This window comes from Schistocerca nitens, chromosome 2, assembly GCF_023898315.1.
Source record: "Schistocerca nitens isolate TAMUIC-IGC-003100 chromosome 2, iqSchNite1.1, whole genome shotgun sequence".
Taxonomy (NCBI): domain Eukaryota; kingdom Metazoa; phylum Arthropoda; class Insecta; order Orthoptera; family Acrididae; genus Schistocerca; species Schistocerca nitens.
This window is the reverse complement of record NC_064615.1, coordinates 932,529,291-932,552,085: the sequence shown is the minus strand read 5'-3', so window position 1 is coordinate 932,552,085 and position 22,795 is coordinate 932,529,291. Positions and strand designations below refer to the sequence as shown.

The 22,795-nt window shown below is 39.1% G+C and overlaps 1 protein-coding gene across 1 annotated transcript in view; it reads left to right on the top strand.

The window, feature by feature from the left end:
* The first annotated feature begins 696 nt into the window (after positions 1-696).
* The window catches only part of LOC126237250 (transmembrane 9 superfamily member 3), a 94,403-nt gene continuing 72,304 nt past the window's right edge, over positions 697-22,795 (top strand). The window contains exons 1-3 of the mRNA XM_049947166.1: positions 697-958; positions 1,242-1,437; positions 10,625-10,747. Coding sequence (XP_049803123.1) covers positions 893-958; positions 1,242-1,437; positions 10,625-10,747 — 385 coding nt within the window. The 5' untranslated portion in view covers positions 697-892. The remainder of the gene's footprint in view (positions 959-1,241; positions 1,438-10,624; positions 10,748-22,795) is intronic.

Sequence of the window (22,795 nt, the reverse complement as noted above, 5' to 3'; positions counted from 1 at the left end):
TAAGTAGGAAGCTGCATTCCTTAGCTCCTCAGGTGAGTTTCAACCTCCTGAAGTAAAGTAAAAAGTAACGGTCATTTTTAAGTATTAACTTTCCTGAAACAAGATGGAATATCAGGATACATCTCACATGTCGTGTCGTATACTACATTTAGCTAAGAAACTGTTTTCCCCCTATAAATCAATTTCATTTGGTCTACATTCGGCATATAACACAAATCAGCGCCGTTTCCTCTGTAAACGAAAACAAACCTGTTGGATCCGACACCGTCTTGTGGTACAAAAGTTAAATTTTATGGAAATTTTCATTATTGTGGCTGTATCTTGGACAATTTTACGATGTAAGCTTTTATTACTGCTACATGCTGCGGAGCACAAATTGCACCTATATTTTTACATCTTTCAAATGAGAGCTATCTTAACGTAACCAAACGCACTACAGCCGAAACACGCGAATAGTACACAGGAGACTACTGTAAGTTTTCGCTGACTACCATAGGAAAGCGCTACGAGCTGCAGACTCGAGGCCAGCCGAGAGTACCCTATCGGCGCCCAGATTTCGTCTCTAGACGAAAGTCATGGTTTCATCTGTAGATCATATGTGTCATCCAGTGATCTCTATATGGGAATCACTGGTGTAATCGTAGACTTAGTATCTCTGGTTCTGCATGTAAATTTAGATTCGTCTGCAATTAACATCTTTGGTGAACGCTCGTATATGTCAAGCATTTTGCGACGTGAGAGACATCTCGTGTTTTGACGTGGCAATAGCGAAAAATCTTCCTACGAAGCAGTGTTGTTGACAACTGTGTTATATCGATGAAATGGTGAGGAGGGGGCGGATGATAGTGAAGAGTAGTAACAGCTAAAGGACACCTGCATATTGTCATAAATTATGTCGCTGTTGTTTTTGTGCTTGTTTTTTATTTTGGGAGTAAACGCTGACGAGCATACACACATAGTAAGTATTCGTGGTGTTTACGTAAATATTTTTTACATGCTTGCTGGTGCAATAGCTGCACCGTACGTGACAAGAAAGCTGAAACCGTGAGACTGTAATATAAATGCCTCGTAGTTTTTGTTAAGGGCTGTCACTGAAGTGAAATCTTATGCCGGCAGCACTATAGTTGTTCTGTTGGCCTACAGTATCAATCCTAATTACAGATAAAATAATATGACGTATACCTATCATTAGAATGGGATTAGAATTCAAGAAACTAATTTGTCATACAATTATTTTTCAGTACAATGATAATGAGGAAGTTGTGTTGTGGATGAACACTGTGGGACCCTACCACAACCGCCAAGAAACTTACGCCTATTTTTCGTTGCCGTTCTGTGTAGGCTCGAAAGACACCATAAATCATTATCATGAGACCCTTAGCGAAGCTCTTCAGGGTGTGGAGCTTGAATTCAGCGGATTGGAAATTGAATTCAAAGGTAAAAATGCATATTTGCCTGTATTTCAAAGCAAGTAAGATTCGTGTAGACGCTTTTTCATATAATGTACTCAAGACTGTTGGAAAAACTGTGTAATTCTTCTTTATTGTAACGCCAAAATGCCATCAGTCAGTAGTGAATCTTGGGCAGTTATATATTGTCACTTTTGGAGAGGGGGGGGGGGGGGAGACACACAACAGATAGTAAATCTTAGGGTATTGGGAAAACTAACAAGCCAATTAAATTGGTTAGAAAATTGAATGTTAGAGATGCAAAGAATATATATATATATATATATATATATATATATATATATATATATATATATATATATATATATATATATATATATATATATATATATATATATATATATATATATATATATATATATATATATATGGTCTAGTTTTAGAGATGAACCCAAATTTGACCATCTCAGATTTTGTTCAAATTTGGTGTGTGCATGTACTAAGTGACCAAAGGAAAGTTTACAAATTTCTGGACTTACAAATGTTAATACTTCATGTGTTATGGCCTCTAAGGGAATGATAGTAAATGTCAGGGAGACATTCAAGATAATTTACTGTGTTCTAAGTGCTGTAATTCAGTTGATAATTTAGGTAAAGCTGCAAAACTTAGATGATTGAATAGTTTTCATTCTCCGCATTGCAAGATATCATTTGACTCACTTCGTTTGCTCCAGTTGGGACTGGAAAGTTGCCAGTAAATTTTGTTGCGACAGTATCTTTCCTTTACTGACTTATTGTCAAAGAAAACCTTTCTTCCTGGAATGCTCTGCCTTGTTAAGTTTGATCCTTTCTAACAAAAATGAACTCAATTTTATTAAAGTTCAGCTCACAGAATGCATATAAGTGCAAAGCTTTGAGGAATAGCTTTTTCTGCAGGCACTGTAGGATTGTTCTTGTATATAGTCATTTGACAGTGTCCCCAGTTTCATCACATGCAAACTTTTCTTTACTTATTGCAATGTTTGTACGAAAATCAGAGGTATTAGTACTGATTGGTGAAATTCTTGAAGTTTGTGTACTGGCTGCAGCCCTACCACTGAACTATTTGATTTTCTTCAGATATGTCTTTGTAATTTCAGTTAACCCACAAGTTTTGTCTAAAATGTATGAAATGCTACTGTATAATGTGTTCAGCTGTTACTCATTTTCTTCTTCTTCATTTTTCCAGTGTTTATCCCATCTTGTACAGTGTCTGCTTTTTCAGGATTTGGCAAGTTTTATTTTATTATTCAGCCTTATGGCAGGATGCCCTTTCAGCTGCCTCAGTTGCCTAGGTAACCAAATGAAGGAAGTAATGTGCACCATCTGTCTGTGAATCGTGTAAGCTTTGTTCGATGTGCTGGTGCATGTTATCTGTCCATATATCACATTCTCTGAGGTGGAATTTGGGGATCAGTCTAGCATTTGTATAAATGAGAACGGAAAATCCATAAAGACAACTCAGTGTGGCTGGTGTGCCAGCCCACAGTTGTTAATCCTGTAGATTTGATCCACATCTGACCCACTTCCCAGTCTTGCAACGTAGACAGCTATCGAGTAGGTTTGTCTTAGTGCTAAAAGTTTTGTATTGTATTTGCTTAATTTTGATAAAGTAGACAATAATGTGATGTACAGTAGCTTGTCTGTTCTCCCATTAAAAACCTAGGACAGTGTTGTGGACAACAAAGGTGTGATCTGCAAAATAAAGCAGTGCAATTGCTTCACCAATTGTAAGGTTGTGTTTCTTAATTTTGAGGAATTGTGTTTGATGTTTTGTAACAAAGTGGTGAATGGTGAGGCCAGAGATTTTTGATGTTATCTTTGTGACAGAATCATCTACCAACAGATTTGTAGTTTTGAGTGATGCGAGATCTGTTTGAATTCACTGTCTGTATTCCAGTTTCTTCAGGATGAGTGTCAGTATACATGCAAATAAGGTGTGATTTGAGGACGTTTCTTCCAGGGCAGCTACCACATTGATACAGTAGGTAAACTTTTGATTCAATGCCGCGAACTGTCAAACTCATGAAGTTATAGTCCTGGTTAGTTAGCTATGCTACTAGCAAGCATCAGTTTGATATTCTGGACAACTCACCAGGGTGGAAGCCACTAACAGTTGCCATTTGGCAACTAAGCAAACTTTGTCTGACTGACTTTGCATTTAACACAATCATTTAGACTGTGTTAAATGCAAAGTCAGTCAGACAAAGTTTGCTAATTTGCCAAATTGTATTTACTGGCCCTCTGAATTTTAATGAGGAAGCTGTAAGAGAATTGAAACTGTTATTTAACTTATCATGTACTTCCACCTAACATCAACCAAAGCTGTAACAGCAGACAATTTGTTAGTGTGTTCCATGTGAAAGCTTAAACTTCTGCCCTGTCGAAGCATATTTACTGAAATTTATTCATCTGATTTGCCAGAGTTCCATTAATCAGATATTTTCTGACTGAGATGATTCTACTTGAAAAAAGAATTACAGCATGATCCTTACAAAGATTCAAATTTTGTCATCAAAATAGCATAATGATGAAGACACATTGTATATTCATCACTGAACCTTAAGTCAGAACAGCTCAACAATATCTCCAAAATTTAGCAGCCTGTGAGTGGTATTATACGTCCACAATTGACAACTTATCAAAATAAAGCTTTCACAGTTCTTCACGTGCTGAAGCTATAAGATATTCAGATCAATTATAAAACTGCACCTACTAAAATAAAGGTTCCAGAATGAGATTTTCACTCTGCAGCGGAGTGTGCGCTGATATGAAACTTCCTGGCAGATTAAAACTGTGTGCCCGACCGAGACTCGAACTCGGGACCTTTGCCTTTCGCGGGCAAGTGCTCTACCAACTGAGCTACCGAAGCACGACTCACGCCCGGTAGTTAGTTTTTAAAATAAAGGTTGATTAAAGTTTGAAAATTTGTTACTTCTCCCTGTGATCCTAAAATATTGTGAACTTATCAATTTTATGTTACGCATGAGGCATCACAAGCTGGAACATAGAGTATCAATGATAAAGATAATTATGCACCTGAGAAAACAGTAGCTTACAAATAATGCTTGTTGCATCACCTTCCTCCTCAAAAACAAGTGCCGAGGAAATTTATATACCAAACTGGAAACATTTCGGAGAGTCTTTTCTGAACTCCATAGCTCATGTTCACCAAGTTACATTCCCTGATAATTCTTTTCTCTGACAGAAATTGTCAGCAAAACAATAATTTAGTCGATTTGATGTGAGAGAATAAATATGTAAAAATTAATTTTTCATCTTTGTCCTTTACTCTCTGGAACGTAGTAGTAGTAGTAGTAGTAGTAGTAGTAGGTATTCTGCCTTACAGCATGTTAAGCTTCTTCCACTTTTGTCTGTCCATAGCCAGTCCTTTCATTTCTGAATATTTGTCTCCTTGGATATTGTCCAGCATTTGATATCTTCTTTTTCCTCTGCCCCTTTTTCCCTCCACCATTCTTTCTATTCCTTCCTTCAATAAACAGTTTCTCCTCAAACAGTGCCCAATCCAGTTCCGTTTTCTCTTTCAGCATGTTTCTTTCTTCTCCAACTCTTCTTAATACTTCTTCATTCCTTACTCGGTCTTCCCATTTCACTTTCAATATATTTTTAGTAATGACTGAGGCCAATGTCTTAATCATAAAGATAGCTGCAGCAGGCTGTGAATATGTGTCTTGAGAGCTTGCAATCTATCCTCGAATACCTGGTGTCTTGGGAATTCATGATCATGCTAGAATTGAAGGGAGTCTAGTATCAACTGAAACATAATTGTCTGAAGTCAGCTAAGAGACTGACTTAAATGCAGTGAAACACAATGCACATGGGCACTGGGCATGACATGAATTAGCTGTAACAGTGGTTCCATACTCAGTAACTGTGTCACCAGATGGGCCTAATTTTCAATCTTCATTTGTGATTTGTTTGTTGACTGAGGGAGGATAGAGTGTACTTCAGAGAACACCCCAGAAAATGTTGGCACAACTTGTGTTAGCATTCAAATATAGTTGAATTTGTTGATAATGTATACCTTAATGTACAGAATTATAATTAATACAGTATTAGTTTCTTAATAGAGACTTGGAAGTTTATTGACCCTATTTTTTGTTTATATTATTTATCTATTCGTCCATGGATCATCTTGCAGTCATATAGGATTTGTCATTATAATACAGTGAAAATAAATCTCTCACACACACACACACACACACACACACACACACACCACATAAGAATGATTTTATGAAAATAGGACAGGTGGTCAGACAGGCCTTGTTGAAGGAAACATCTAGCATTTTGCTTGAAATGCTTTAGGAAAACCTAAATCAGAATGACAGGGCAGAACAAACTCCATCCTTCTGAATATGAGGTCAGTGTCTTAACAACTGTGCTGCCTCATTTGGTTGGTCCCTGTTGTACAGTGTTCTTCGATACATACACATTTGCACTTGATGACTTACACAAAAAACATAATTTTGTTTTTCATCACTGCATCGATCAAGAGCACCCATTGGCGACTCCTGAACTGTGGACATGCTGCCCCTTGCGCTAATTCTAGTCTGTTCAGAAAACTGACTTCAGACCTGCAAACATGCCACCATGGCCTCACGTGCGTCTTCATGTTCTCCACTCAGTCTATCTGCAAAACAAAGTCAGCATCCCCCTTGATGAGTGAAACATTGCACTCAGGAGAATGACAAAATATTACTATCATGCATTATAGGTCTTGCCACACGAAAAGCATTAGAGTGCTGTAATCTGACAAGATATTGTAGTTATCTCCCTTAAATATTAATCACTACTCTGATTCCTCTAAGTAATCTTGCTGTGTGCATTACTTGGAAAGAAAGTTTCAGTTGTCTTTTTAATCAGATGTATTTTAGTAATCTTTTTCATCTACTAGGGCAGTTTGTTATACAGTTTTATTCCTCGATAGAAAATGCTTTTTTGCGATTTTTGTTTTTCCTTGGTGAATGTAAGTCCAAACTTGCCCAAATGTTTTCCGTAATATGTGCAGCAGACTGGCAAATGATTCACTTTGTAGAGTAAGGATACTTAATTTTTAAACATTTCTTTGCAGTGGTGCTTACTACTACTTGTAGTTATTTATTCTTATGATCATCTTCTGCAGTTAAAAATTTTGTCCATTTTGTGTCTTCAATTCTCAAAAAAGATTCACATTCCTGAGAGTTAATTGTACTTTGGAATAGTATATCACCACAAGATATTGGCTGTTACAAACAGATGATAAAACCTTTTTTTTTTTTTTTTTTTTTGCAAAAAATGCTGATGACATTGTTTTCAGTCACCTCTCTGTGTTCAGTCCATGTTACCTGACAATCAGTATTCATCACAAAAAGATTTGTATTTGTCACACAATGTATAGATTTATCAATTATCAACTATGCTTAATATGATAGAATGGTTTTCCCTTTTTATTGTAAATTGCATATTGTTGTTTATGTTCATTGTTAATTTAATACATACTGCCCAGTCATAAAAATCCTTGAGGATTTCTTTTGCTTTCTCCAATAAGAGTTCTGTTGTTTTGTTTGTGACTATGATGTTGCTATCATCAGCAAAGAGAACTTTCCTCCATGTCTTATACTTTATGGAAAGTTATTGGTATATACTAAGAACAGAAGTGGACCCAGATAACAAACCTGAGGAACACTTATGTTTGTGTGTTTCTTGTCTGACAGTTGTTTTACTAAAAATTTGTCATCGGCAGTGGTGTGAGTTGCCTCCATCTTTCTCATTTGTTTTCCCTATAAGACTGGAACCAACTGTTCACTGTTCCTCTAACACCTAGTGCCTCTAGCTTGTTTTGTAAAATTTTGGCGTAAACTGTGTCAGAAGCCTTGGAGAAGTCCAAGGCTATGCATGTAACACGGTCATCTTTGTCAAGAGCTTCAAGTGCCACTTTTGTGAACTGTCGAATGGCTCATATTGTATTTCTCCCACTTCTTAAACCAAACTGCGCTTTGTTGAAAAGGTTGTTTAGTCTTTCCTGATTGATTCATTTATTTTTGAGAATGAAGACTGTTGTGAAACTGGCCCATGGCTTTCATTACTGTCAGCATTTCCTTTCTTTAGTAAGGGCACAAGTCTAATTTTGAAGATGTTTGTGTTCCTTTTCGCCTTCTTCATTTACTGCATTTTTATATTTTCTTCTTTCATCTATTAAATTCAATATCCCTTCTGTTACCCAACGATTTCTATTAGCCCTCGTCTTTTTACCTACTTGATCCTCTGCGGCCCTCACTATTTCATCTCTCAAAGCTACCCACTCTTCTTCTACTGTATTTCTTTTCCCTGTTCTTGTCAGTCTATCTGTAATGCACTCACTGAAACTCCCTACAACGTCTGGTTCTTTCAGTTTATCCAGGTCCCATCTCTTTAAGTTCCTACCTTTTTGCAGTTTCTTCAGTTTTACTCTACAGTTCTTAACCAATAAATTGTGGTCAGAGTCCACATCTGCCCCTGGAAATGTCTTACAATTTAAAACCTGGTTCCTAAATCTCCGTCTTACCATTATATAATCTATCTGAAATCTTCCAGTGTCTCCAGGCCTCTTCCATGTATACAACCTTCTTTCATGATTCTTAAACCAAGCGTTAGGTATGATTAAATTATGCTCTGCACAAAATTCTACCAGGCGGCTTACTCTTTCATTCTTTACACCCAGTCCATATTCACCTACTACTCTTCCTTCCCCTACTATTGAATTCCAGTCCCCCATGACAATTAAATTTTCATTTTCCTTAACTATCTGAATAACTTCTTTAATCACATCATACATTTCTTCAACCTCTTCATCATCTGCGGAGCTAGTTGGCATATAAACTTGTACTACTGTAGTAGGCGTGGGCTTTGTGTCTATCTTGGCTACAATAATGTGTTCACTATGCTGTTCATAGTAGCTTACCCGCGCTCCTATTTTTTTTTTTTATTCATTATTAAACCTACTCTGGCATTACCCCTATTAGATTTTGTATTTATAACCCTGTATTCACCTGACTGGAAGTCATCTTCCTCCTGCTACCGAACTTCACTAATTCCCACTTTATCTAGCTTTAACCTATCAATTTCCCTTTTTAAATTTTCTAATCTACTTGCCCGTTTAAGGGATCTAACATGCCACACTCCGATCCGTAGAACGCCAGTTTTGTTTCTCCTGATAATGATGTCCTCCTGAGTAGTCCCCACCTGGAGATCCAAATGGGGGACTCTTTTACCTCCGGACTATTTTACCTAAGAGGACATCATCAATGTTTAACCATACAGTAAAGCGGCATACTCTCGGGAAAAATTACGGCTGTAGTTTCCCCTTGCTTTTAGCTGTTCACAGTACCAGTGCAGCAAGGCCGTATTGGTTAATGTTACAAGGCCGTATCAGCCAATCATCCAGACTGTTGCCGCTGCAGCTACTGAAAAGGCTGCTGCCTCTCTTCTGGAACCACACATTTGTCTGGCCTCCAAACAGAGACCTCTCCTTCGTGGTTGCACTCACGGTACGGCTACCTATATCACTGAGGCATGCAAGCCTCCCCACAAACGGCAAGGTCCATGGGTCATGGGGGTCAACCAATGTAAGCAAGGGAAATTCCTCTGACTTACGGGGTTCATCGAGGATCAGTCTTAGGTCTGCAGTTGTTCCTTATAGATGGTGTTCCTTATAGATGTAAATGATCTTCCATCTAATATACAACAGAGTTAGCTCTTTTTGTGTTGGGCACTACTATTGTAATTAATTCACACACACACACACACACACACACATACACACACTGCAACAGAAGAAATTGTAAATAATGCTCTTAAGGATGTTATTGAATGATTTTGTGCTAATACCCTCAATGTCAGTTTCAAAAAGACTCAATATATTCAGTTCTATTCATATAGAGGCACAGCACCAGTGATAAGTGTAACACATGCTGGAAACATCAAAATTTGTAGGTGTCCATATTGATGCGAATTTTAACAGGAAAAAAAATATATTTTTGGAACTTCTAAAACAACGTAGTTCAGTCACATTTGCGCTTAGACTCATTGCAAATCTTGGGGAGAGACAAATCAGTGAGTTGTCGTATTTTTCAAATTTTCATTCAATAATGCCATAAGGAATTATGTTCCGGGATAACTGAGTTTTAAGAAAGAAAGTGTTTATTGATCAGAAACACTTGTAAGAATATATGGTTCTCACCCACAATCATCTTGTAGACATCTGGAACTGAAAGTGTTTCTCCTTGACAACCCCTATTCTGTAGAAGAACTTCCAATTTCGTAATGAGTAAAAGGTAGTGGGTAGGGAATTATTAATTCAAAACAGTACTAAAACAAGTGTAACATGAATGTAAAATAACTCATTCCCCATCATTATGATTTGTCATACAGATGATCAAAGGAACATGAAACTAACTCCACGTATTAAGGTGATAATGTTGGTGGTCGACATTCTTTCCTGGACTTCTGTTAATTTGTTGGAGAAAGTGTCCACATTATCTCCAAGTAACTAGTACACACACAGATTAATTGATTAATTTTTTTTATAAAAGTCTAAATTTATTGGTTCGGTGCTTGCTATTTCAAAATGTTTTTCTACAGTAATTTTGATCAGACCTGTAGCTTTAAGAGTGGGTCATGTCACTTATAAATATGATTCCCCATCCATTAATGTAGTTCTGCAACATGCCAAAACGTCATGCATGTTACTCCCTAGATGACCTCTAGCTAAGCAGACCTGAATCTTATGACATAGTCCGGTATTGGGCTGAAAAATTGACAGCTCCAGACACGAAAAAGTAAGTAAGTACATTATCTCAGTACCAGTGTTCTGTAATGAATACCACTGTGCTGTTCAGAGACTGTAGTTCAACTTAAAGCTGTTATAATCCTTTTTTAACAGACTGTACATTTTGGAGGTGAATAAATGGTTCTGAGGAAATGTTTGTGGTATTTGTGTGCTCTGGTATGGTACATTATACATACTGAAGACATTTCTTAACTATTTGAAATACTTTTATGAGAGGGCACTTAGCTCTCTTGATTCATTATAAGAGAGGCCTACTACTCATACCTGAGACAACAGGGTATTGCAACTGTTTGTAGTTTGGATTCTCCCTCAACTGATTCATTATGTAAATGACGCCTGTTTTCAGCGGACATCGCAAGTACACCATACTGTGAGATCCAGTTAACAAAGGAGAAGCAAAAAGCCTTCATTTACGCAGTGAAAAATCATTACTGGTACCAGATGTACTTGGATGATTTACCTGTCTGGGGTGAGTAACTTTTCTGGGTTTTAATCAGTTAAATATTTGTGACACCAAGTACTTTTCACAGTTAACATGTGTGTGAGAAATTTCCAAATTATGAATTTGACATTATTTTCAAAATTTGAAAGCTGGAAAAGAACATAGACTGACTGGGAGAAAATAAATTAACAGAACAATAAAATCTATAACAGAGCCCATAAAAACAAAAAAGGAATACTATTTTAGATTTTGATCTTCTGATACTGATGGTTGGAAGAAAGATGCATATATATTAAATTTAAAGGAAATGTTTACGAAATACATAGCAAAGCAAAAGTCAGTCATCTGCCAAGAAACACACAGGGTACATAGATGAATTATGAAATGAACTGTTGCATGCCATCTGAAAGAGTGTGCTTTATTCACCATTACGTATCCACATGTTGTTGTTGTGGTCTTCAGTCCTGATACTGGTTTGATGCAGCTCTCCATGCTAATCTATCCTGTGCAAGCTCGTTCATCTCCCAGTACCTACTGCAACCTACATCCTTCTGAATCTGCTTAGTGTATTCATCTCTTGGTCTCCCTCTACGATTTTTACCCTCCACGCTGTCCTCTAACGCTAAATTTGTGATCCCTTGATGCCTCAGAACATGTCCTACTAACCGGTCCCTTCTTCTAGTCAAGTTGTGCCACAAATTTCTCTTCTTCCCAATTCTTTTCAATACTTCATTATTAGTTATGTGATCCACCCATCTAATCTTCAGCATTCTTCTGTAGCACCATATTTTGGAAGCTTCTATTCTTTTCTTGTCCAAACTATTTATCGTCCCTGTTTCACTTCCATACATGGCTACGCTCCATACAAATACTTTCAGAAACGACTTCCTGACACTTAAATCAATACTCAATGTTAACAAATTTCTCTTCTTCAGAAACGCTTCCCTTGCCATTGCGAGTCTCCATTTTATATCCTCTCTACTTCGACCATCATCAGTTATTTTGCTCCCCAAATAGCAAAACTCCTTTACTACTTTAAGTGTCTCATTTCCTAATCTAATTCCCTCAGCATCACCTGACTTAATTCGACTACATTCCATTATCCTCGTTTTGTTTTTCTAGATGTTCATCTTATATCCTCCTTTCAAGACACTGTCCATTCCGTTCAACTGCTCTTCCAAGTCCTTTGCTGTCTCTGATAGAATTACAATGTCATCGGCGAACCTCAAAGTTTTATTTCTCCTCCATAGATTTTAATACCAACTCCGAATTTTTCTTTTGTTTCTTTTACTGCTTGCTTAATATGCAGATTGAATAACATCGGGGAGAGGCTACAACCCTGTCTCACTCCATTCCCAACCACTGCATCCCCTTCATGTCCCTCGACTCTTATAACTGCCATCTGGTTTCTGTACAAATTGTAAATAGCCTTTCGCTCTCTGTATTTTACCCCTGACGCCTTTAGAATTTGAAAGAGAGTATTCCAGTCAACATTGTCAAAAACTTTCTCTAAATCTACAAATGATAGAAACGTAGGTTTGCCTTTCCTTAATCTTTCTTCTAAGATAAGTCGTAAGGTCAGTATTGCCTCACATGTTCCAATATTTCTACGGAATCCAAACTGATCTTCCCCGAGGTCGGCTTCTACCACTTTTTCCATTCGTCTGTAAAGAATTCGTGTTTGTATTTTGCAGCTGTGACTTATTAAACCGATAGTTCAGTAATTTTCACATCTGTCAACACCTGCTTTCTTTGGGATTGGAATTACTATATTCTTCTTGAAGTCTGAGGGTATTTCGCCTGTCTCATACATCTTGCTCACTAGATGGTAGAGTTTTGTCATGACTAGCTCTCCCAAGGCTGTCAGTAGTTCTAATGGAATGTTGTCTACTCCCGGGGCCTTGTTTCGACTCAGGTCTTTCAGTGCTCTGTCAAACTATTCACGCAGTATCGTATCTCCCATTTCATCTTCATCTACATTCTCTTCCATTTCCATAATATTGTCAAGTACGTCGCCCTTGTATAGACCCTCTAAATACTCCTTCCACCTTTCTGCTTTCCCTTCTTTGCTTAGAACTGGGTTTCCATCTGAGCTCTTGATATTCATGCAAGTGGTTCTCTTATTTCCAAAGGTCTCTTTAATTTTCCTGTAGGCAGTATCTATCTTACCCGTAGTGAGATAAGCCTCTACATCCTTACATTTGTCCTCTAGCCATCCCTGCTTAGCCATTTTGCACGTCCTGTCGATCTCATTTTTGAGACGTTTGTATTCCCTTTTGCCTGCTTCATTTATTTCATTTTTATATCTTCTCCTTTCATGAATTAAATTCAATATTTCTTCTGTTACCCAAGGATTTCTACTAGCCCTTGTCTTTTTACCTACATGATCCTCTGCTGCCTTCACTACTTCATCCCTCGGAGCTATCCATTCCTCTTCTACTGTACTTCTTTCCCCCCTTCCTGTCAATTGTTCCGTTATGCTCTCCCTGAAACTCTGTACAACCTCTGGTTTAGTCAGTTTATCCAGGTCCCATCTCCTTAAATCCCCACCTTTTTGCAGTTTCTTCAGTTTTAATCTACAGTTCATAACCAATAGATTGTGGTCAGAGTCCACATCTGCCCCTGGAAATGTCTTACAATTTAAAACCTGGTTCCTAAATCTCTGTCTTACCGTTATATAATCTATCTGATACCGTCTAGTATCCACATGTCACCACTAAACTGATTGCAAATGAGTAGCTGCAGAACAGCTGTCATCCGTAAAGGAAAATTTTCTCACGTTTCCAGCTGTGCCAGATGGTTAAAATGCCATGAGTTTGAATATATAGGGAAAGCCCAGTAATCCAACAGTAATCGTTCTTACTTGGTCAGAGGCTCATGGCATTTTATTGCATTTTTCAATAGCTGAATTCAACTTTCTTACATGTCTTCCATTAATATTCCAGACTTTCTTTGAATATTTCCACTCCTTTGTCTTCCTCTATAATATTTCTAACATACTTTTTAAATGTCCATTATAATTATCCGGGCTGTTATGCAGTGGTCAGTTGATGAATTTTGTCTAATTTCCCAACGTTTCGTCTCCGACTGCGGAAGACATCTTCAAGGGGGTCCGTAGGTCGATGGAAGGTCCAACACACCCACTGGCTCGCTACTGACTGCCGCTAAATTCCGTGTCCGCGCGCCCCCACGCTGCGTTGTGACGTCACGTGTTTTGCAAACGTCAGTGCAATTGGCCGCTGTCCATCGCCGTTGCCATCACCCAGTAGTGGACGGGTGGTACACATCTTCTTTAACACCGGCATCCATATACCGTTTAATTTCACGCCCTCCTCCTTTCGGTTGAAATTATTTGGGTGTTCAGCGATTTCGATTGCCTCCCTGTAGAGCCTTTCGTAGTATCCGCTTGTGGCCGCTAGTACTTGCGTCTCCTCGAAACGAATATTGTGGTTCCCTGGCTGGAAAACATGCTCCGCAACAGCTGATCGTTCCATTTCTCCTCTTCTACCATTTCCTTTGTGCTCTTCCAAATGTTTAGAGACAGTTCTTTTAGTGGTACCCACATAAACATCACCACAGCTGCATGGGATCCCATACACTCCAGCTTTTTTCAAAGGTTTGCGAGCGTCCTTGGCAGGCTTAAGGTATTCCTGTATCTTCCTGGTGGGCTTGTAAATGACGGTAATATTCCGCTTCGTCGAGATCCTCCCTATTCTTTCAGTTACATTTTTAACAAACGGCAGGAAAACCTTAGATTTTGCAGTAGCCTGTACGTCAGTATGATTTCTGCGTGGCTGCCTCAACGCACTTTTTATTTCGGCAGACGAATATTTGTTCTTCATTAGTGTGTTGTGGAGATGTTCCATCTCAGAGTCGAGCAACTCAGGTTCACAAATATTTCTAGCTCTGTCCGCTAACGTCTTGATAACACCCCGCTTCTGTTGTGGGTGGTGGTTCGAATCCCGGTGCAAATAATGGTCCGTGTGTGTGGGTTTGTGGTATACTGAGTGGCCCAAACTACCATTTTCGTTTCTAAAAACAAGCACATCGAGGAAATGTATTTTGCCGTCTACCTCCTCCTCCATTGTAAACTGAATTATCGAGTTTATACTGTTCAGATGTTCGTGGAACCGGCTTAGTTCCTCCCTACCATGTCTCCACAGCACAAATGTTTCATCCACGTATCGGAACCATACATTTGTTTTTTTTGCTGGCAGTACCTAAGGCCTGTTCTTCGAATTTCTCCCTAAAGAAGTTTGCAATTACGGGACTTAGGGGGCTTCCCATAGCCACGCCATCTGTTTGCTCATAAAACTGTTCATTCCACTTGAAGTATGTGGTCATCAAACAACACTTAAACAGTTCTGAAATATCGGCAGGAAAAATTTGATCCAGCTGTTCCAATACATCATTAAATGGAACTATGGTAAACAGCGATACCACATCGAAGCTGACCAATATGTCCTCCGGCTGGACCACTATGCCATTCAATCTGCTGATGAAATGTGTCGAATTCTTTATATAAGAGTCGGAACGGCCCACATGTGGTTTCAACAGCGTAGTCAAAAACTTGGCTAACAAGTAGGTGGGCGAACCAATGGCACTTAGTATCAGTCTTAACGGCACATTTTCTTTATGAATTTTGGGCAATCCATAAAGCCTCGGTGGTAGCGCAACCGAATTGCAGAGACCTTTCCGTACACTTTCTTCAATGGAGGACTTTTTTATTAACCGCGACACAGTTCTGAGAACGTTGTTAGTGGGGTCCTTATTCAGCTTCCTATATGCTTGCAGATCCAGTAGATCAGTAATTTTACTCTGATAGTCGGCCACATCCATAACCACTGTTGTGCTTCCTTTGTCAGCTGGGACAACCAAAATACTATCGTCGTCATTCAGGAGTTTTAAAGCTCTTCTCTCGCCCACAGTTATATTACTTTTCGGCGGTTTTGCATTGGCTAATATTCTCACTGTTTCTATACAGATTTCTTCAGCTGTTACAGAATCCACACTGCGAATTCCTGCTTCTACACTGGCTATAATTTCTTCCGTGGGCACAAAATGCAAAATTTCCTCCCTTGGCAAGCACAGATGTCTCGTCAGATAACGAACGTTTGGACAAATTGATAACAGTCCGGGAAACGTCTAAATGCCGAACAGTCTTGATTAGGTAGCAAATTATCAAACCTCTTCTACATTTTAGTATCATACTTTTTAAATTTTTATGTTGATGTTCTTTATTTAATTCCTTCTACTTACATTTTTTGCTTCCTTACTGTCACTTTGTTTCTGATTTCTTTCCACATGACCTAATACTTTTTTAGTGTTGGTGGTGGTGGTGGTGGTGGTGGTGATAATAATAGTGGTTGTTGTTGTTGTTGTTGTTGTTGTTGTTGCTGCACAAGGGATGTTTGTGTGTAATGTGTTCAGTCAGTCTGTTCAACGCTGATGTCCTCATAAGCAGCTCAGATATGTGCCAAAATGAATCGACACAGAAATCTGAATGGAAAATGCAACTGCATGTGTTTTGGTGCCATTTCAGTCAAACTGTTTCAGAAAACACATCACACAACTAATACAAGACATTATACACTCAATTTTTAATGAAATTGTACGGTACAATGGAACCTCCTTAATCCGTCTCCTATTGGGCAGGAGCATGGTTGGAATGCAGAAAATGTTGGATGATCAGAGGAACACTCATTGACCCATAACAACACAATCCAATTTATTTTTAACTGTCCCATGTTAAAACAGTAACAAAATGGAAAGAAAACATCACATGCCAAAAAATCTTACACAAAAGTGAAATATATAGTAGTGCCCATACTGTAAAATACTTCTGTATCTTACTGTAAGATATTGTTACTGTGAGTGAAAATTTAGCATGTGTACATACCTTATTACACTGCTGTATTGACATGCAAATGATTTGCACTTAACTGTCTGAAACATGAGAAATCACATGGTAAGAAAGTCCTGTTCTTAAGCAAGACAAAAAAAGTCTGTAACATTCTTTTTGCTTAGCAGATGACAACCTTGATTTTGTCTGCATTGTTCCAACATTTCCTAATCCACTAAATTTCTGTTGAGGTAGACAGAGATTTGTTCAATGTATTGAAGGGCTATATCAAATGCATTTTTAGCATCTGCATCCGATGCTTGAGGTGCAGGTTTATTGTCCTCGCTGTCACTGTCACCTTTCTTGTTCTCATTGGTTGTTCAAGTTACAGAATAAATGAGTTTGTCGTCAGTTAACTCTGGTCCCATTGTGCAGTCTGCGTCAGCTGTACTCCCCCCAGGGGAGTTAAAACTTTTTTGTGAGTACATTCTTGGCAGACACAGGCCCCTGCCCATGCAGTACTCCTTGCTTTTGTGTGCTGCATGTCTGTCGTCCTACTATTCTTTCTCCCCTCCATTCAGGACCAGGTGTTGGATAAAATTAGGTAACTGAAGCTTATGAAATATCATTTTTGCATTTCTTTCCTTTCTTGTTCTGACTCCTCCTGTCATTCCTCTGCTTCAGTATTTGAGGTCTCCATTTGTGTCTTTCTTCCTCCATGTGCCTGTATGAAGGCCAGCTTACACGTTTGATGCATAGAGGGTGACCGGGTAATGTATGACTCGCAGCGCATGGGTCGACAGGTAGGGCTCATACATACCTCCTGGTAAAGACCAGGCCCAGGGAGGGGTGATTGCCTGAGCTGTTACCTTCACAATTGCCAAATGGTCCCTCTGTCTAGAGTTTGGTAGGTGTGACCTGAAATGTGAACAGTCACCTAAGGTGGGCGTGCTTCCCTTCGTGGGGCCCCCCAAAAAGGTGTGCACTGTTGAGATGCTGGCAGTCATGGGGATTCACCTGCGATGAGTACATAAACTCCATTAATGCAGTCTCCATCTAATAAATGGAAATTGAAAGAGACCAAGGACACAACGAATCTTTCAGTTGCACCCCGCTGTCTCATGGTATCTCGCTCAGAAGGTGGTAGGAACCTTTATACAGTGAACCTGTTTGTCATTCAGAAAGATGTGGACATAATTGCAGGCCTGCTAAAGTTCAGCACTTGCTTAAGCACTGGAACTTTGCATCTAGAGGCAAACAGTACCTTTCAACCCCTACAACTACTTAAAGCTATGCTCCTCCATGATGCCCTGTTTGTGTAGAGGCTCATCAAACACTGAATTCTTCACATGTCGTATAACCTTGGCTTCTTTATGGGATTTAAGAGATATACAACATTATCTCTCTGATCAGGTTCTAAAAAGGATTGATGTAGAATTCACGTCAAGCTGCACCCTTTTCTTAATATTTGTTTGAGTGGAGCTCCCATCGAAGATCACAATGGGCTATTAAGTCATCAACATCAGTTCCTACGTACTGAACCCGATGCATTGCTGCCAATGTGAGCATTATAATCATACTCTCATGTCCTGTAAAAATACAGTCAAATGTGTAACTTGTGGCAAAGATGTTCATGGGGGAGATTTCCTGCCTCCTCCTAACTGCATCAGCTGCAGTGGTAACCATATTGCTTCATCCTGCAACTGCCCTGTGTACCTTGATGAGCGAGCTGTTCAGTAGATTTGGGTGAAGGAAAAGGTACCCATCAATGTTGCCTGCAAAGTGTTAGCTAGGTGAAAGCCTTGGATACCACTATCTGGCAGTTACAGAACTGCTGTTGCTACATCAAGGCCCATGAAAGATATGGCCAGGCAGGCCTGCAACCTTCAGTTCAATGCTACCATTGTGAAATTGCCTAGTGCTAAGGTGACATCCTCACCTCCACCCACTACAAATGCTCATTCTACCAAAGAACCTTTGCCTACACTGGTGAAGTCATTTGTGACACAAACAGAAGAGCGGAATCTTAAAAAGGAATATTCCCAAGATCACTTTTTGTGCCACTGCAATCTGTAAATGTCGGACAAATGCAAAGCTACTAAGAAGTCCAACAAAGACAAATGTTTTTCCCCTTCTCCAACTCAGAGATCCTTTACAACAGTAACTCCACACGGCACCTCTGTCCGGTTGACCTCCATTGCACTGGTATGAATTGCCAACCTATTCTCCATCCTGGAGTCAGTTGACCTACCCAGAGAGGTTATTGCTACATCTGATGAAATAATGGAACAGGACCCTCCAACCTCAGAACCCTGTAGCAGTACGCAAATGAAATCTGGCACTCAGCAGCTACCGAAGTAAGAGCCCCTTATAAGAGAAATATCTCCTATCATCTAATATGGCTGTTCTGGAATGGAACATTCGGGGGCAACGGATCACACAGGGCGGGCTTAGAGCTGCTATTGTGATCGTAATATGTAGTTGCTTTATGCCTCCAAGAAATGAGATTACACACTCAAGACTGCTTTGTCCTCCCAGTACGTTTCAACATTCTTTCCGAGAAAGGAACTCCAGCTCACAGGGGAGTCATGATGCTCATTGGAGACATCTATAGCCAGACCATTTCATTGAGCACCTAGCTACAAGTTGTTGCTATCCTTTTTTTCTTTCCCCAGTTATACCTTCTGTCTTTGTAAATACATACTGTCATACTCTGATCTACAAATCTTTAACATAATGCAGCGTGTCAGCAACCGTATATGTATAGAAAATAAACAATTTTTTCAGCCTTCAGTTGCAAGGTAATTTTTACTCGTTTACCTAGGTTTCGATTCCAGTAATGGAATCTTCTTCAGAACCTATAAATTAAACCACATACGGACATATATTACTCACTGAAATGCATCATCAGTTTAATGATTGAATAATAAAGAAATCATGATACTTACAAAAAATTAAATTATTTTGAGAGCCAAACACTGGCTCTTAGCAGTACAAAAAAGTTAATCTAAGAGTTTTATAAAAAATGCCTTATAAACATGAATCCGAAACCACCTATTTTGAGAAGCCAGTTTAAGGTTCACAAAATTTCCCATCATATCCGTCCGATCGTTGACAGTACCAAAAGTGCATACCACAAACTAGCTAGGTTCCTACACCGTAAATCGAAAGAGAATTTTGTGTTTGAAAAAAACTTCTCCGTCAAAAATTCGGTAGACGTGGCCAACAAACTTAAAACTTTAGCCTGTTCTGACATCACAAAACTCGTATCATTTGATATTAAAAATTTATATACTAATGTACCTGTTCAGCAGACAATGGGCATTATAGAAACCAATTTGCGATACCATAAAAAATTATCTGCCCCTGAGATCGATGAACTAATGGTTCTGTTACGCACCACCCTCAAGTACAATTATTTCTCTTTCAATAATAAAATATATTCGCAACCCTGTGGTCTAGCTATGGGCAGCCCGTTAGCTGGTATCATGTCAGATATTTTTATAAACTCAATGGAGCAGATGTTTTTTCGGAATTATCCAGATTTGGCAAATAATATAATATTCTATGTGAGATATGTAGATGACATGCTGTTTGTGTTTGAAGGTTCCCATGAAGAGCTAGAACTGTTATTTACCACTTTCAATAACCTCCATGAAAAAATCAGTTTCATGCAAGAAAATCACAGCTGATAGTCTAAGGTCCTATCTCGATCTGACTCTATCCATTATTGGCAACAAAATAGATTTCAAAATTTTTCGGAAAGCAACCTATTCCGATATCATCATCCCAGCTGATTTCACCTATCCTCAGGCCCATAAAATGGCCTTTTTTCACTCTAGTATCCATCGAGCCCTTTCCATTCCGCTTTCGCCAGTCAACTTGCAGAACGAATTAAAAGTCCTCGAAAACATCGCTCAGAATAATGGATATAATCCCAGTATAGTGAGACAGGTGTTCAACAAAAAAACACGAAAGAAGACTACCACCCTTTCCAGTTCAGGCACCCACAATCAACACCAGGCAACGAAATACATATCAGTTCCCTTTATAGGTAATATACCCTATAAGGTAGGTCGTTTATTAAAAAACCTAGGGTGTAAAGTTTCATACTCTACCACCAACAAGCTCAAAAAGAATTTAGTGCATTCTCTGGATAAAGGTACTGATAAATCATCGCTGTCAGGTGTGTATAAGATCACGTGTGCTGAATGTCATTACATTGGCCAGACAGGAAGGGCCCTGTCTGTTAGGTTTAAAGAGCATCTGCCGACAAAAAGCGGTGATGGAACACGAGGATCTACATTTGCTGAACATCTGGTCCAAAAGGCGCATGTTCCCAAGCCTCTAAAAGACGCAGAGCTTTTGCGTAATGAAGTCAAGGGATGCAGGCTAGACAGTCTCGAAGAATTGCAAATTTTTAAACATCTTGTTATTGATAGAGACAGCTTACTTAATGATCAGTTGCAACTAAAAAATAGAAGTTATTTCGAAGGATTTCAACCTTTACTCCAGTGGAGTTGACCCACAGTCCGCTTCGAATGGCCGATGCTGTTTCCCTATCTGCTTTGTCCCTTTATTATAGTGCGATTGTACAGGTGTGTCTTTGTATTTCGTAATATGCTTGGTAATGACACATAGTTGCTAAGACGTTTTTATGTTAAAGACATTTATGTTTAGCACGCATGGTTTCGACACTAATTTTTTAGTTACTGTAGTGGGGCTTCGCTCTCTTACTATAACATTTAAATGTAAAAAAAAAATTATACCTTGGATTTGTAGTTTGTTCTCAGGTAAACTGTTTAATGTTGCCATACCAATAGATAGGTTTGTCCATTTGTAAGACGGCTTTCAGTCACATTTTGTTTATATGTATATTTGCTCTAAATAATTTTGAGACAGTTTGTCTCTCGTGCATGCGCTTGGCCGCGGCCGAGCCTCGCCACGGAACTGCTCGCGATGCCGAGTTTCCGTGCCGCTCACATGTGGTCCTTATTTCTGACCGGCGTAGATTCGTCTACATTCGCCTTAATGGTTTTAATTTTGACAGACTTAATCTTATGATTATGCATCTTTATTGTTTTAATTTTTAATCTGTGACATGGCCAGTGTTAGGCTCTCAAAATAATTTAATTTTTTGTAAGTATCAAGATTTCTTTATTATTCAATCATTAGACTGATGATGCATTTCAGTGAGTAATATATGTTCGTATGTGGTTTAATTTATAGGTTCTGAAGAAGATTCCATTACTGGAATCGAAACCTAGGTAAACGAGTAAAAATTACCTTGCAACTGAAGGCTGAAAAAATTGTTTATTTTCTATACTGTGATCTCACCAGGGCAGACATACTGCAGCTTACCTCTCAGCTCCCTCAACCCTTCCTGCTTCTTGGCGACTTCAACACCCACCATCCCATTTTGGGGCTCTCTGACAACCTGCCCGAGAGGCTCTCTTGGCATGTATTCTCAGCCAGCTTACTCTCATTTTTCTCACACTGGTGAACCCACATTTCTTTCAGAATACACACACACTTTCTTGCACATGGATCTCTCGCTCTGTACTGCACAGCTTGTCCTGTGTTCCAGTGTAGAGAGTAATCCATCCTTTCAGACACATACCCGAGTGGCACGTACCCGAGTGGCACATGCGTAATTCACCTGCTAACTCATTTTGCATTTGTGCACAAGGACCAACTGGCAGCTTTGTAAAGCTGAGTGTAGGCTGTACTCTTCACTGGCAAACCATCGCTGAACAACATTTCCATGATGATCGGGTAGAGTACCTTATGAATGTTATCCTTACTGCCACAGAATGTTCCACTCCCCCGAACTGTTCCCTACTGAGTCATGTCCCAGTCCTTTGGTAGACAGAGGAATGCCACGAGTGGTTCCTGTGTGTAGATGTGCTCTCCATGTCTTTGAATGACATCACAGAACTATGTTCGTCATAAACAGTTGCACCCAAAGTGTTGTCGCATTATTAGAGATAGCAAAAAAGCTAGATGGATCTCTCTTACTGATTTGTTTAACTGTTTTACTCCCTCTTCTGCTATTTGGAGTAACCTAAGTTGGATTTCTGGAAACAAGCTACATCTCCTGATTCCTGGCCTGACTGTAGCAAATGATGTCATTGTGGATCCTGTCAATGTTTCCAACACCTTGCCTAGGGTCAATACTTTGAAGAGATCTCGAGTTCTGTCCATTACTGTCCCACCTTCCTAACTCGTAAATG